General features: G+C 48.0%; 1 protein-coding gene and 1 long non-coding RNA gene across 3 annotated transcripts in view; one reads left to right on the top strand and one right to left on the bottom strand.

Annotated features, from left to right (window-relative positions):
* Window positions 1–14995, bottom strand: part of LOC120366756 (uncharacterized) — a 29998-nt gene that overhangs the window by 13796 nt on the left and 1207 nt on the right. The window contains exon 2 of the long non-coding RNA XR_005581322.2: window positions 14–439. This is a non-coding gene — a long non-coding RNA (uncharacterized LOC120366756). The remainder of the gene's footprint in view (window positions 1–13; window positions 440–14995) is intronic.
* ATP5MC1 (ATP synthase membrane subunit c locus 1) lies at window positions 498–3785 on the top strand. Of its 2 annotated transcripts, none has more exons than XM_010341860.3 (5): window positions 498–603; window positions 1169–1216; window positions 2140–2217; window positions 3073–3251; window positions 3569–3785. In XM_010341860.3, exons 2-5 carry the CDS (start codon window positions 1178–1180, stop codon window positions 3681–3683), a joined length of 411 nt encoding a protein of 136 aa, XP_010340162.1. In that variant the 5' UTR covers window positions 498–603; window positions 1169–1177; the 3' UTR covers window positions 3684–3785. The 2 variants fall into 2 exon arrangements, with proteins under 2 accessions (XP_010340162.1, XP_010340161.1); XM_010341859.3 differs by having other exon boundaries at window positions 549–673.

Raw genomic sequence — 14995 nt, 5'->3', positions numbered from 1 at the left:
AAAGCGCGCTCACCGCCTGGGGACTTTCCACTCGGCCTTTATATTCCATGGCGAAAGCGGAGTTTCGCAAACCGCCACAGTGGGAATTACTGCAAAGGCTTCGGCTCTCTCGGCCTCGAATGTCTCGCGGGAATGTCCTTGGTGGGGACCCGCTGGTACAACTACAAATCCCAATATGCAACGCGCCCCGTGGCCCGGGCGCCCGAATGAAGGCTCAGGGCCAAAGTCATGTGTCTGGCTGCGTCACACGTCGCGTCATCTCTCCCACGCCCTTTTCTTCAGTTTCCACCTTGGTCGCCATCTTGTGCGCGAGGTTATGGAACCTCTGAGTCCCGGCAACTCTATGGTCGAGCGTTTCAGGGATGGACCAATCGTAATCCAGATCTCGTAGGAAAGCCCCGCCTCTATCCGCATGGAGGCGGGAATTGCCACGAAGCTCCTGTGGAGAGAGAGGAAGAAGCTGCGGAAAGCCAATATGAGTGGAGGAATTGATGACGCAAACCAATGAGGATGCGGGGATATTACGGCCAATGAGAATGAAGGAAGCCCAGGACACGTGGGTGGGGGAAGCTGAGCGCTGAGACCTAGGGCTAAAGCTGGGAGGTGAGTCTGTCACCTTGAGCCGGGCGAGCGCTGTGGGCCGAGCAGGGGCTGCAGGGCAGTGGGAGTGCAGGTGACTTGGGGCCGGGAGTCAGCGATCGGCAGGGTTGTGGGCTGGGCAATGTGGAGGTGTATTTCCCCCCTGTGCTGGGAGAGGCGATGGCAGTCTATACATGGCCTTATCAATTAATATTAGTTACCAACGGTAATGAACGATTAACTGCCTCGGCTGGGGCAGGTCGAGGACAGCTGTGTAAGATGGGCAGGACCTTGCGCGACACATGCCCAGTGTCCACCTCCAGTCTTCCCGGGAGACCATTCCCTTTCGCAACATTTCCCTCCTGGGGCTTGGGCCTCTTTCCTTACTTCCGATCTCCAGGACTTTTCCTTGAAAACCCGCTGTTCTGTCCCTCTGACCTCTGATGCCCTCTTCAGCTGGGGCATGGTGCAAGGAAGAGCGTGGTCTAGGGAGGACGGGCGGGGGTGAAGAGGACGACCAAAGGTCGTCACTGTAAGCCAAAAACCAGGCCGTCAATGGGATTATTATTACTTTTTCCCCCCTCTGCAGACTGAAAAAATGCAGACCACCAGGGCATTACTCATTTCTCCGGCTCTGGTAAGCTGCCGCGCCGCCGTGCTCTGTAGTACCAGGTGTGAGGTGTGGGCGCCATCCGCAGTTCTTAATGAATGAACCGAGAGGAGCTTGGCGTCCTGATGTTATAGGCTGGTTGAAGAGGCTGTAGAATATGACGACGGTAACCCGTTTACCTGGGCCTGTGAACCAAGCTATCTTGGCTTTGGAATGTGGTCAGAGATCCTGGATTTGATCTTTATCCCCAGTCTGGATTGACCATAGAGACAGCCCACTAAAACAGTGGTTATCAACGGTGGCTGCGCGTCAGAATTATTCAGGGAGCTTTTAAAAATCTAGACTGCATCTTAGACCATTTACATCAGACTTTGGGAACTGGGGTGCAACCCAGACATCTGTATTTTTTAGACTTCTTCAGATGATTCTGTTGTGCAGCCAAGTTTGAGAACCACCGAACTAAAAATTATTTCAAAAAAGCCATGTTACAGATGGCTCTCCTTGGATGGCTATTCCATTCGGTTTCCAGGGCTGAGTGGCCCACCCCATTTAGGGTGTGTAGGAGTGAGTGTATTTTAGCAGAATAAAATTTCCCCCATCTGATTACTTGGTGATCTGGGTATAAACCCTTCCTGTATCTGCTTTGGTATTAGTGTGGGTACTTGTTCCATTCTGGGAAACCAGTTAAGGCTGTGCCCAAAGAAAGTGAACTTTGGTATGGTTTTGAATGGTGAAGGCTGCCACTGCTGACTACATCAGGCTGTCAAGGGAGCTGTCTCTGGGGCAGGCCTATCCAATAGAAACAGGGATAAATTGACTTCTACATTGAACTTACTCTGTTTATAAAATCTGTAGTTTTTTTTTTTTTTTTTTTTTTTTTTTTACAGCTCAGCAATTAGGACTTTTTTTCCTTGACTGATTTGGTAGGATGTGGCTTTCTGATTTTACAGATCCGCTGTTGTACCAGGGGTCTAATCAGGCCTGTGTCTGCCTCCTTCTTGAATGGCCCAGAGAATTCATCTAAACAGGTAAAGAAGGAATGACCCTCTTAGGAATGTTCCCAAGGCCCAGTGTGGTGGCTTACACCTGTAATCACAGCTCTTTGAGAGCCTGGGGCAAGAGGATCACTTGCGCCCAGGAGTTCGAGACCAGCCTAGGCAACACAGTAAGACCCCATATCTACAAAAAAAAATTTTTTAATTAACCAAGCATGTGGCATGTGCCTGTAGTCCCAGCTACTCAGGGGCTGAGATGAAAGGATTACTTAATCCCAGAGGTCGAGACTGCAGTGAGCTGTGACTGTATCACTGCACTCCAGGCTGGGTGACAGAGCAAGACCCTGACTCAAAAAAACCCATTAATTAATTTATTTAATTTTTTTTTTTTTAAGACGGAGTTTCACCATGTTGGTCAGGCTGGTCTTGAACTCCCGACCTCAGGTGGTCCGCCCGCCTTGGCCTCCAAAGTGCTTGGATTACAGGCGTGAGCCACCATGCCCGGCCAATTTATTAATTTTTTTTTTAAATCAAGGAATGTCGCCAGACAGGGGTCCTTCAGGTTAAGTTGCTTTTAGACCAAAGTGGGAGGAGAGTTGGAGAATCTGTGTGCTTTAATAGTTCTAAGTCCCCCAAGGTAAGCCTTATAGGTTAGAAACTTCTAAAAGTGAAGTCTGTCTAACTCATGAAATTTTTCTAGTCCTGTCTGACAACAGACCCTAAGACTAGTTCCCAGCATACTCTGCAATCAGAGTATTCTGCATTTACCAGGCAGTTTGCCAACAGTTTCAGAGCTCAGGTGGGTGGGGTGAGGGAGGTGGAGTCAGCCACCTTTCCTTATGCCACGCTATCTTTATGCTATCTCTTCTGCCTTGCTTCTCTTTCTAGCCTTCCTACAGCAGCTCCCCACTCCAGGTGGCCCGACGGGAGTTCCAGACCAGTGTTGTCTCCCGGGACATTGACACAGCAGCCAAGTTTATTGGTGCTGGGGCAGCCACAGTTGGTGTGGCTGGTTCAGGGGCTGGCATTGGAACGGTGTTTGGCAGCTTGATCATTGGCTATGCCAGGTAAGTTTGGGCGGCCTTAGAGCATCTCCCACTGTAAATTCCACCCTGTCTGGGGAAGCCTCAGCTGGAGGAGCTCCCTTCAGGAGCCTTAAGGTTGACTTCATCTACATCATAGTTTCTCCAGAGAACACATGTGTCCAGCCTGGCTCACTTAAACTTACCAGCTTGGTCCCCTCTGCTTGTCCATCCAAATCCCCAGGATATGTGCAGGGTAGGCCCTCTCAGCTGTAGCACTCCCATTCACCTCATCCTCCTGTGTCCTCCCCTGCCCTCACCCTGCCTCTCCCTGAACTGGCAATGATCTCTGTCCCTGGCAGGAACCCGTCTCTCAAGCAGCAGCTCTTCTCCTACGCCATTCTGGGCTTTGCCCTGTCTGAGGCCATGGGGCTCTTCTGTTTGATGGTCGCCTTCCTCATCCTCTTCGCCATGTGAGGCTCTGTGGGGTCCCCTGCCTGTCCCTGCTGCAGCGACTCCATACCATTCCTGGTGCTGGGGTGTGCTAAGCTTTACCATTAAACAGAATGTTTCTCTAAACCCATGGCTGTGCCTCTGTCCTTTGACCTTTAGGAGGGCCTTTGTAGAAGGGTGAGGAGAGGGAATTTGGTCAGCCACTGGTGATTGGGACCCCTCAGGGCTGAGAAGTAGCACTCCCATGATTATAAGAATATGGGGAATCCCAGCCCTTTGGGAGGCTGAGGCGGGTGGATCGCGAGGTCGAGAGATCGAGACCATCCTGGTCAACATGGTGAAACCCCGTCTCTACTAAAAAAAATACAAAAAACTAGCTGGGCATGGTGGCACATGCCTGTAATCCCGGCTACTCAGGAGGCTGAGGCAGGAGAATTGCCTGAACCCAGGAGGTGGAGGTTGCGGTGAGCCGAGATCGCGCCATTGCACTCCAGCCTGGGTAACAAGACTGAAACTCCATCTCAAAAAAAAAAAAAAAAAAGAATATGGGGGCCAGGCGTGGTGGCTCACGCCTATAATCCCAGCACTTTGGGAGGCCGAGGTGGGTGGATCATGAGGTTAAGAGATCGAGACCATCCTAGTCAACAAGGTGAAACCCCATCTCTACTAAAAATACAAAAATTAGCTGGGCATGGTGGCACGCGCCTGTAGTCCCAGCTACTCGGGAGGCTGAGGTAGGAGAATTGCTTGAACTCAGGAGGCGGAGGTTGCGATGAGCCGAGATCGCGCCGTTGCACTCCAGCCTGGGTAACGAGCGAAACTCCCAGGACGGGTTTGCCTGAGTAATGAGATTTTTGGTTTTTTCTCTTCAAATTTAGTACAGTTGACCCTCTGTATCCGTAGATTCCATATTTGTGGATTCAACCAACAGTAGACAGAAAATATTCAGGAAAAAAAAGTGAATGGTTGTATGTGTACTGGACATGTATAGCCTTTTTTTTTCTTTTCATTATTCCCCAAACAATACATTTTAACAATTATTTATATAGCATTTACCTTGTATTAGGTATTATAAGTAATCTAGAGATGACTTAAAGTATATGAGAGGATGTGCATAGGTTATATGCAAAATATCATACCATTTTATATAAGGAACTTGAGCATCTGTGGATTTTGGTATCCACTGGGGTCCTGGAGCCAATTTGCAACAGATACCAAAGAACAACTGTATATTAATAGGTTACACTTTTGAAGGGCTTAATTTGCACCAAGGATTTTACAATGTTATCTCAACCACCCTGAGTTATAAGCACAACTTTAAGCCTGTTTTGCAAATGACAGACCCAGGGTTTGGGGAAGCAAAATAACTTACCCGGTATCACAGAGCTGGTAAGTGGCAGACTGGGGACTTTCCCCCCCAGGCCAGCTTAAACCTTACCTGCAGTGCTGTCCCATCTGTTTTTTTCTTTTTTCTTTTTTATCCCATCTAATTTCATTCTGGTCACACAACAATTCAGGTGGCGCAGAAAGTCACAAAGAACTTGTACAGCAGGTTAAAGGGTTAAAGGTAGAGGTAGGTTTCTATTTGCCTGTGTTTAGCCCCAGTTATATGGGTTTCATTTTCACTATCAATTAGCTTTTCTCAGAGATAAATGTCCTTAAATAAAGCAGATAAAGTACACAATTCTGGTTCTTGGAGAAGTAATAATCTTAGTTTTGCTAGGGATAAGAGTATTTGGGGGCATGTGCCGACTAATGAATTCCTTGGAGAACTTTGTGCAGCATCTTCCTTGGGTTCTCAAAGTCTGTGCCCACCAGTCTTGCCCCTCTTGGCTAAAGTGGGACTGATAACCCATGTAAAACATAGTTAAGTTGACATATCAACAGTTGCTCTTCTCTAAGCCCTTGCAGGAGCTAGCCATGGACAGAGAAATCATGCAGGGATGCTGGGAACGTGGTCTGTCTCAAATTGGATGGCTTCATGGCCGGGCGCGGTGGCTCAAGCCTGTAATCCCAGCACTTTGGGAGGCCGAGGCGGGTGGATCACGAGGTCGAGAGATCGAGACCAACCATGGTCAACATGGTGAAACCCCGTCTCTACTAAAAATACAAAAAATTAGCTGGGCATGGTGGCGCGTGCCTATAATCCCAGCTACTCAGGAGGCTGAGGCAGGAGAATTGCCTGAACCCAGGAGGCGGAGGTTGCGGTGAGCCGAGATCGCGCCATTGCACTCCAGCCTGGGTAACAAGAGCGAAACTCCGTCTCAAAAAAAAAAAAAAAAAAAAAGAATTGTTTCAAATTGGATGGCTTCAAAAGGAGTACTAACTTAAAAGTGGGATCCATCCTGTGAAAACCTCATACCTCAACCGTAAAATGTGAAATAGTGAAACCAAGAACATATCTGGTTGGTGTTTTTTAATGAAAGGGTTAAAACATACAGAAAATTTGGATTCTATTTACATGCAATTTAAAGACAGCCATATAGGTATTTAACCATCTTCCTAGGGACCTTAGGGGAAGCAAAGAAATCTAATTCTAACATCCTTGCTCTGAAGGAGTTTGAGGCACCAACAGAGTAGAAATAAGTACACCATGCCCTATATCATTGTATATGTGTGTACATGAGCTCTGTGCTATAGAAGTTCCAAGAGGAAAAAGGAGGCTGGTGTGAGCTCTAAGAATGTGGGCTAACATTTGAGCACCTGTGTGTCACACACAGTGCTAAGCACTTCCCATGATTAACTTCCAACATCCCTACAGAATAAGTCAGTTTACAGGTAAGTAAGCAAATGAAGAGGCTCAGAGAGAGGAGGCATTATTCTGCCTAAAGTTAAAACAGCTGGTTAGTAAAGCTGGGCTTCAAAGTCCAGAACCTGTGTTCTTAGCTTTATGCTGACTGATATCAGGTTTGCACAAGCGCGGTGACTTGCCCAAGGTCACAGAGGACGTCAGTGACACCAATCCCAGTCTGTCTGACATTTATACAATCATGGCCTTTCTACCCCAGGATTTCTTAACCTTGGCATATTTGGGGCCAGATAATTCACTGTTGTGGAGGGGCTTCCTTGCGTAGTGAATGTTTATAATCCCTAACCTCAACCTTTTCAATGCCAGTAGCAACTGACATCCCCACCTAAGTCGTGACAGCAAATTGCCAAATGTCAAGAATATTGACAAATGCCCCCTGGCTGCGGGGCAAAATCATGCCCAGTTGAGAGCTACTGGTCTACCGCAATCTGCTGCTTGTCCTCAGCCTTCTCACCTTAAGTAATTCCCTCAAGGTTGCCCACAGCAAGGCAGTGACAGAACCTGAAAAGCAGTGCCAAGGAATCTCACAGCCAAAGAGGAAATGGAGCTGAGGTTGAACTGGTGACTGATGTATCGCCAAGGGAGCAATGGATTAACTGGTCATGCTGTTAAACAAACAGAACGGCACACTCCCTGGGGATGCCATGCTGGCTTCCTACCAGGTCACTGCCCTCCAATAGTAATCAAGAAGCAAGCCCCCAAGGAATGTGTTTGCCCTATCTTTCCTGTGAAATTCCAGGAATCTAGTTTTTGCCAAGAGGCTGGTAAGAATTTCCTGCTCTTTGGTCTCGGCTACAGAGGCAAGATGACAAAGGGAATGTCATTGTTTGGCAAGCCTTGCAATAAGACTCACTGCCACTGTGGCTCTAAGGCAGGCGTCCCCAAACTACAGCCCACGGGCCGCATGCGGCCCCCTGAGGCCATTTATCCGGCCCCCCGCTGCACTTCAGGAAGGTGCACCTCTTTCATTGGTGGTCAGTGAGAGGAGCACAGTATGTGGTGGCCCTCCAACGGTCTGAGGCACAGTGAACTGGCCCTCTGTGTAAAAAGTCTGGGGATGCCTGCTCTAAGGCCTACCACCTTCAGAAGTCGACCTGTGGCAAATGTGGCTACCCTACCAAGCACAGGAGAAAGTATAACCAGAGTGCCAAGGCTCAAAGATGAAATGCCAATGGAACTGGTGGAATAAAGCACCTAAAAGTTGCATACGGCAGATTCAAGCATGGATTCTGTGAACCTAAACCCTAAGGGTATCTGTTGCAGCACCCAGGTCATCTTAAGAATTTCAACCATTAGCCTGGCGCGTGGCTCACGCCTGTAATCCCAACACTTTGGGAGGCTTAGGTGGGCAGATCACCTGAGGTCACAAGTTCGAGACCAGCCTGGCCAACATGGAGAAACCCCATCTCTTTTTAAAAATGAGTAAAATTTTTAAAAAATATTTTAAAAAAGAATTTCAACCATTAGTCACACAATAATGTTCTGGGATTTTTTGTTTTTTGATTTTTTTTTTTTTTTTGAGATGGAGTCTTGCTCTTTTGCCAGGCTGGAGTGCAGTGGCACGATCTTGGCTCACTGCAACCTCCATCTCCCGGATTCAAGCTATTCCCCTGCCTCAGCCTCCTGAGTAGCTGGGACTACAGGCGCGTGCCACCACACCCGGCTGATTTTTTGTATTTTAGTAGAGATGGGGTTTCACCATGGCCAGTATGGTCTCGATCTCCTGACATCATGATCTGCCCACTTCGGCCTCCCAAAGTGCTGGGATTACAGGCATGAGCCACTGCGCCCAGCCTGTTTTTTTTTTTATTATTATTATTATCTTTTGAGATAGAATCTCATTCTGTCAGTGAGTTCAGTGGAACAAAGCGATTCTCCTGCCTCAGCTTCCCGAGTTGCTAGGACTACAGGTGCCTACCACCACCCCCAGCCAATTTTTGTATGTTTAGTAGAGACAGGGTTTCACCATGTTGGCCGGGCTGGTCTCAAACTCCTGACCCTATGATCCCCCCCGCCTTGGCCTCCCAAAGTGCTGGGATTACAGGAGTGAGCCACTGCACCTGGCCTCTGTTTTTTAAAAAAATAATAATAATTTAAAAATAATTTCCTCTGGGCACGGTGGCTCAAGCCTGTAATCCCAGCACTTTGGGAGGCTGAGGCAGGTGGATCACGAGGTCAAGAGATCGAGACCATCCCGGTCAACATGGTGAAACCCCATCTCTACTAAAAATACAAAAAATTAGCTGGGCGTGGTGGCGCGTGCCTTTAATCCCAGCTACTCAGGAGGCTGAGGCAGGAGAATTGCCTGAACCCAGGAGGCGGAGGTTTTGGTGAGCCGAGATCGCGCCATTGCATTCCAGCCTGGGTAACAAGAGCGAAACTCCGTCTCAAAAAAAAAAAAAAAGCCGGGCGCGGTGGCTCAAGCCTGTAATCCCAGCACTTTGGGAGGCCAAGGCGGGTGGATCACGAGGTCGAGAGATCGAGACCATCTGGTGAACATGGTGAAACCCCGTCTCTACTAAAAATACAAAAAATTAGCTGGGCATGGTGGCACGTGCCTGTAATCCCAGCTACTCAGGAGGCTGAGGCAGGAGAATCGCCTGAACCCAGGAGGCGGAGGTTGCAGTGAGCCGAGATCGCGCCATTGCACTCCAGCCTGGGTAACAAGAGCGAAACTACGTCTCAAAAAAAAAAAAGAAAGAAAAGAAAAAGAAAAAAAAAAAAATTAGCCAGGCATGATGGTGGGCACCTGTAATCCCAGCTACTCGGGAGGTTGAAGCAAGAGAATCATTTGAATCTGGGATGCGAAGTTTGCAAAAAAAAAAAAAAAAAAAAAAAAAAAAAGATGTTATTAAGAAGAAGTTTCAAAACATCCAGTCCAAGTTCTGATTTTTCTCTTTAGCATAAGGTTTATGACCTGGTGGGAATTCTTTTTCATTTATTCCTGGCATTTAGCCAAGAAAAAAAGGCTAGGCCCTGGAGGTCTGCCCCAGAGGACCACAGAACCCAGGATTTTAGGGAAGAGAAGAACAAGGATCTTCTCAGAAGGTTGAGGCACAGCAGTGACTTGAACCCTAGGACATTTGCCAACACCTGTCAGGTGGAGGTCACTTGCCTAGGTGCCATGAGCAAGGTGCTACCAAACCTTCCTTGTTGCAGCAAGAGATAGCCCAGTGCAGGGTAGAGAGAGGCTTTGATCTAGGTCCCTGAAGGAGGCCCGCTCAACTACTTCTGAGGGCATGGGAGGGGCTCCAAGGACACGCATATTTGCCCTCTGCCTAAGCTGCCAGGGGAAAAGCAGCTAAGCGTTGGCCTTGAAAAGGTGAGCAGCACCAGCTTATGTTCTGCTGCCTCTGTCTGGCCCTTCCTCTCTCCCCCAGCTTAGCGGCCTCCCAGAGGTAGTTAACTGGTCCTTTAAGCAGCTGCCATCCCCTGCAGCCTTTCAGGTCCTGACTTGCAGGTTCTCTGTGCAAGCTTGGCTCAGCCTTTTTGGAAATATAATAGGTATAGTACTGTTAAAATGAGGGCACTGGGGGGAAAATGAAGAAAAAAATAGGCAAAGCAGAGGAGTAGGAGGAGGTAAATGCTAAAGATCTATGGCTGGCCGGGCGCGGTGGCTCAAGCCTGTAATCCCAGCACTTTGGGAGGCCGAGGCGCGTGGATCACAAGGTCAAGAGATCGAGACCATACTGGTCAACAAGGTGAAACCCCGTCTCTACCAAAAATACCAAAAAATTAGCTGGGCATGGTGGCACGTGCCTGTAATCCCAGCTACTCAGGAGGCTGAGGCAGGAGAATTGCCTGAACCCAGGACACAGAGGTTGCGGTGAGCCGAGATCGCGCCATTGCACTCCAGCCTGGGTAACAAGAGTGAAACTCCGTCTCAAAAAAAAAAAAAAAAAAAAAAAAAAAAAAAAAAAAAATCTATGGCTGCCAAGCATGGTGGCTCACGCATGTAATCCCAACACTTTGGGAGGCTGAGGCGGGACAGTCATTTGAGGCCGGGAGTTCAAGACCAGACTGGGTAACAAAGTGAAACTTTTTTCTTATTTTTTGAGACTCAGTCTCACTGTGTCTCCCAGGCTGAAGTGCAATGGCAGGATCTCTGCTCACTGCAACCTCTGCCTCCCAGGTTCAAGCAATTCTCCTGCCTCAGCCTCCCAAGTAGCTGGGACTACAGGCACATGCCACCACACCTGACTAATTTTTGTATTTTTAGTAGAGACACGGTTTCACCATGTTGGCCAGGCTGATCTCAAACTCCTGACCTCAAGTGATCTGCCCACCTTGACCTCCCAAAGTGCTGGGATGTCAAGCATAAGCCACCATGCCTGGCCTCTATACATATTTGTAGATAAATATATGGCCAGGGGAAGGGCAGCTGGCTACCATGTTCTGTTCGCCACTTAGGCAACACCCACTGAATGTCAGGTCCAAGTGATAGAAAGACAGGTGCCCCTATGCTTCTTGCCCAGAAGGAGGAGGTCATGTCTAGTGGCCAGAGGGATGGGTAAAAAACCATTAAAATAAAAACTAGTGTGTGCTGTAATAAAGGTATGATAATCAGCCATGATTAAAAATGAGGAGGGAGTAATTAAAAATGACTAATTAACAATAATTATATGACTGGAAGTATTAAGGTTTAGCAGAGAAAGTAATATTCCAGCCAGCCTTGAAGGAGTAACATAATAAGAGTTAATAATCATTGAACATTTCCAGTGACCAGGCATTGCGTACATTCATTATCACATGATCTCTTAGTAGCTACTATTATTTTCAGTTTTGCTGCTTTAAAGAGGTTCATAGAGGTTAAACAACTAGGATTTCCCATGGTACTGTAGAGATAAAGAGTATTCAAAGCAGAGAAAATGGGCAAAAGCCTAGAGGGGAAAAGGTATACTGGCAGGTGAGGTGGCAATTATTTGTACAGTCCTTGCCATTTTACAAAAGCTTCTGGAACTTTGTCACACTTAATCCTCAGGGAAACCTTGAGAGGTAGGAATTTTCACTATTCTATATTGCAAAATATGGGCTGCAAAAATAGGCTTCAAAGAAGGTAAAAGATGCAGATTAAAAACCTGAACCTCCATCTGAATCAAAGCTAAGAGTTTTCTGTTCATTGCCCCATCACTACCAGACCTTGTACTTGAAAATAATGGTCCAGTGGTGAGATACACTGAGGAACCCCTCACCCAGTGGGCTATCTCTGGGCCTCTGCATTCTGTAGCTATGGAGGAGCTATGGAAAAGTTTTTTTATTTTTGAGACAGAGTTTTGCTCTTGTTACCCAGGCTGGAGTACAATGGCGCAATCTCGGCTCACTGCAACCTCCGCCTCCTGGGTTCAGGCAATTCTCCTGCCTCAGCCTACTGAATAGCTGGGATTATAGGCACGCGCCACCATGCCCAGCTAATTTTTTGTATTTTTAGTAGAGACGGGGTTTCACCATGTTGACCAGGATGGTCTTGATCTCTTGACCTCGTGGTCCACCCACCTTGGCCTCCCAAAGTGCTGGGATTACAGGCTTGAGCCACCACGCCCGGCCAAAGTTTTTTCTTTGTATGAGGTTACCCATCAAACTGACCTTTGACCACCTTACTGAATAAATAATACTCATGCAAAATTCTGGAATCCCTTTTTTTTTTTTGAAATGGAGTCTCACTTTGTCACCCAGCCTGGACTGCAATGGCTCGATCCTTGCAACCTCCACCTCCCAGGCTCAAGCAATGCTCCTGCCTCAGCCTCACGAGTAGCTGGGATTACAGGTGCTCACCACCATGCCCGGCTAGTTTTTGGGTTTTGTTTATTTATTTATTTTTGAGACAGAGTCTTGCTCTGTTGCCCAGGCTGGAGTGCAGTAGCACTGTTTCGGCTCACTACAACCTCCACCTCCCGGGTTCAAGTGATTCTCCTGCCTCAGACTCCTGAGTAATTGGGATTACAGGTGCCTGCCACCATGCCCGGCTAATTTTTGTATTTTTAGTAGAGACAGGGTTTCACTATGTTGGTCAGACTGGTCTCCAACACCTGACCTTGTGATCCACCCACCTCAGTCTCTCAAAATGCTGGGATACAGGCATGAGCCACCACACCCAGCCTGGAATCCTTTTACAATGAATAAAACATAAAGTTTTAGAATAGGCAACAGATGTACAGCACAACATTCAAAATGTACAGGAAGGTATAGTTCCCTTGGCCAGCCCTGTCAGCAACCAGACCATTCAGAGGCAACCACTGTTAATGGTTTTTTGCGTATTCTTTTTTTTGAGATGGGAGTCTTGCCTCCCGGGTTCAAGCAAGTCTCCTGCCTCAGCCTCCTGAGTAATTGGGATTACAGGTGCCTGCCACCATGACCAGCTAATTTTTGTATTTTTAGTAGAGACGAGGTTTCATCATGTTGGCTAGGCTGGTCTTGAACTCCTAACCTCAGGTAATCCACCCATCTCAGCCTCCCAGAGTGCTGGGATTACAGGCATGAGCCATCGCGCCAGTTCTTGTATGTCCTTTTATAGATGTTCTGGCATCTTTATTATGCTGATAAAACACTATACCAACAAAACACAAAATCTGCATAAAATTCTGTATTGATTCTTTTTTTTTCTTCTTTTTTTTTTTGAGACGGAGTTTCGCTGTTGTCACCCAGGCTGGAGTGCAATGGCGCGATCTCGGCTCACCGCAACCTCCGCCTCCTGGGTTCAGGCAATTCTCCTGCCTCAGCCTCTGGAGTAGCTGGGATTACAGTCACATGCCACCATGCCCAGCTAATTTTTTGTATTTTTAGTAGAGACGGGGTTTCACCGTGTTGACCAGGATGGTCTCAATCTCTTAACCTTGTGATCCACCCGCCTCGGCCTCCCAAAGTGCTGGGATTACAGGCGTGAGCCACACGCCCGGCTCTTTTTTTTTTTTTTTTTTTTTTTTTTTTTGAGACGGAGTTTCGCTCTTGTTACCCAGGCTGGAGTGCAATGGCGCGATCTCGGCTCACCGCAACCTCCGCCTCCTGGGTTCAGGCAATTCTCCTGCCTCAGCCTCCTGAGTAGCTGGGATTACAGGCGTGCGCCACCATGCCCAGCTAATTTTTTGTATTTTTAGTAGAGACGGGGTTTCACCATGTTGGCCTGGATGATCTCGATCTCTTGACCTCGTGATCCACCCACCTCGGCCTCCCAAAGTGCTGGGATTACAGGCTTGAGCCACCGCGCCCGGCCTTTTTTTTTTTTATATAGTCGAGGTTTCACCATGTTGGTTAGGCTGGTCTTGAACTCCACCTGCCTTGGCCTCCAAAGTGCTTGGATTACAGGCGTGAGCCACCACGCCCGGCCATATTGATGCATTTTACTTCATGCTGTGCCTAAGCTGTGCCAAGCCCTGTGTTGGATTCACAGAAAATACATGGTCTAGAGCAAGGGTGTGCACAGTGTGTGCACATGTGTATTAAGCGCGTGTGAGGGTGGCTCACGCCTGTCATCCCAGTGGAGGCTAAGGCGGGTGGATCACCTAAGATCAGGAGTTGGAGACCTGCCTAGTCAACATGGTGAAACTCCGTCTCTATTAAAAATACAAAAATCGCGCCGGGCGCGGTGGCTCAAGCCTGTAATCCCAGCACTTTGGGAGGCCGAGGCGGGTGGATCACGAGGTCGAGAGTTCGAGACCATCCTGGTCGACATGGTGAAACCCCGTCTCTACTAAAAATACAAAAAATCAGCTGGGCATGGTGGCGTGTGCCTGTAATCCCAGCTACTCAGGAGGCTGAGGCAGGAGAATTGCCTGAACCCAGGAGGCAGAGGTTGCGGTGAGCCGAGATCGCGCCATTGCACTCCAGCCTGCAGCCTGGGTAACGAGAGCGAAACTCCGCCTCAAAAAAAAAAAAAATACAAAAATCAGCTGGGCATGGTGGCCCACGCCTGTACTCACAACTACTCAGTAGGCTGAAGCACGAGAATCACTTGAACCTGGGAGGCAGGGTTGCAATGAGCCGAGATCGGGCCACTGCACTCTAGTTTGGGTGACAGAGCAAGAATCCCTCTCAAAGGAAAAAAAAAAGAGAGACAGAGAGAGAGAGGATATAGGCAACAGGTATCAAGGGTTGATACCTTGATACTACAGCAGCTTGGGTGACAGAGTAAGACTCCCTCTAAAAAAAAAAAAAAAAAAAAAAAAAAAGTTCTAAAAGCCAGACTATTTTTTTTTTTTTTTTTTTTGAGATGGAGTCTTGTTCTGCCGCCCAGACTGGAGTGCAGTGGCACGATCTCGGCTTCTGCAACCTCCGCCTCGGGAGTTCAAGCAATTCTCTTGTCTCAGCGTCCTAAGTAGCTGGGACTACAGGCGCCCGCCACCACGCCTGGCTGATTTTTTTATTTTTAGTAGTGAGGGGGTTTGGTCAGGCTGGTCTCGAACTCCTGACCTCGTGATCCGCCTGCCTTGGCCTCCCATAGTGCTGGGATTACAGGCGTGAGCTACCACACCTGGCCAGTTATTTTTCACTTTAAACATCTCAGGAAAGACCTAAAGTATCCTCAGGGTTTACA

This window comes from Saimiri boliviensis, chromosome 17 (assembly GCF_048565385.1).
Source record: "Saimiri boliviensis isolate mSaiBol1 chromosome 17, mSaiBol1.pri, whole genome shotgun sequence".
Lineage (NCBI taxonomy): Eukaryota > Metazoa > Chordata > Mammalia > Primates > Cebidae > Saimiri > Saimiri boliviensis.
This window is presented reverse-complemented; position numbering and strand designations above follow the sequence as displayed.

Coding starts and splice junctions, on each gene's coding strand:
- ATP5MC1 (XM_010341860.3), top strand. CDS start 1,178: ATGCAGACCACCAGGGCATTACTCATTTCTCCGGCTCTG. Junction 2,218..3,072: donor CAGAGAATTCATCTAAACAG/GTAAAGAAGGAA, acceptor TTCTCTTTCTAG/CCTTCCTACAGCAGCTCCCC. Junction 3,252..3,568: donor TTGATCATTGGCTATGCCAG/GTAAGTTTGGGC, acceptor TGTCCCTGGCAG/GAACCCGTCTCTCAAGCAGC.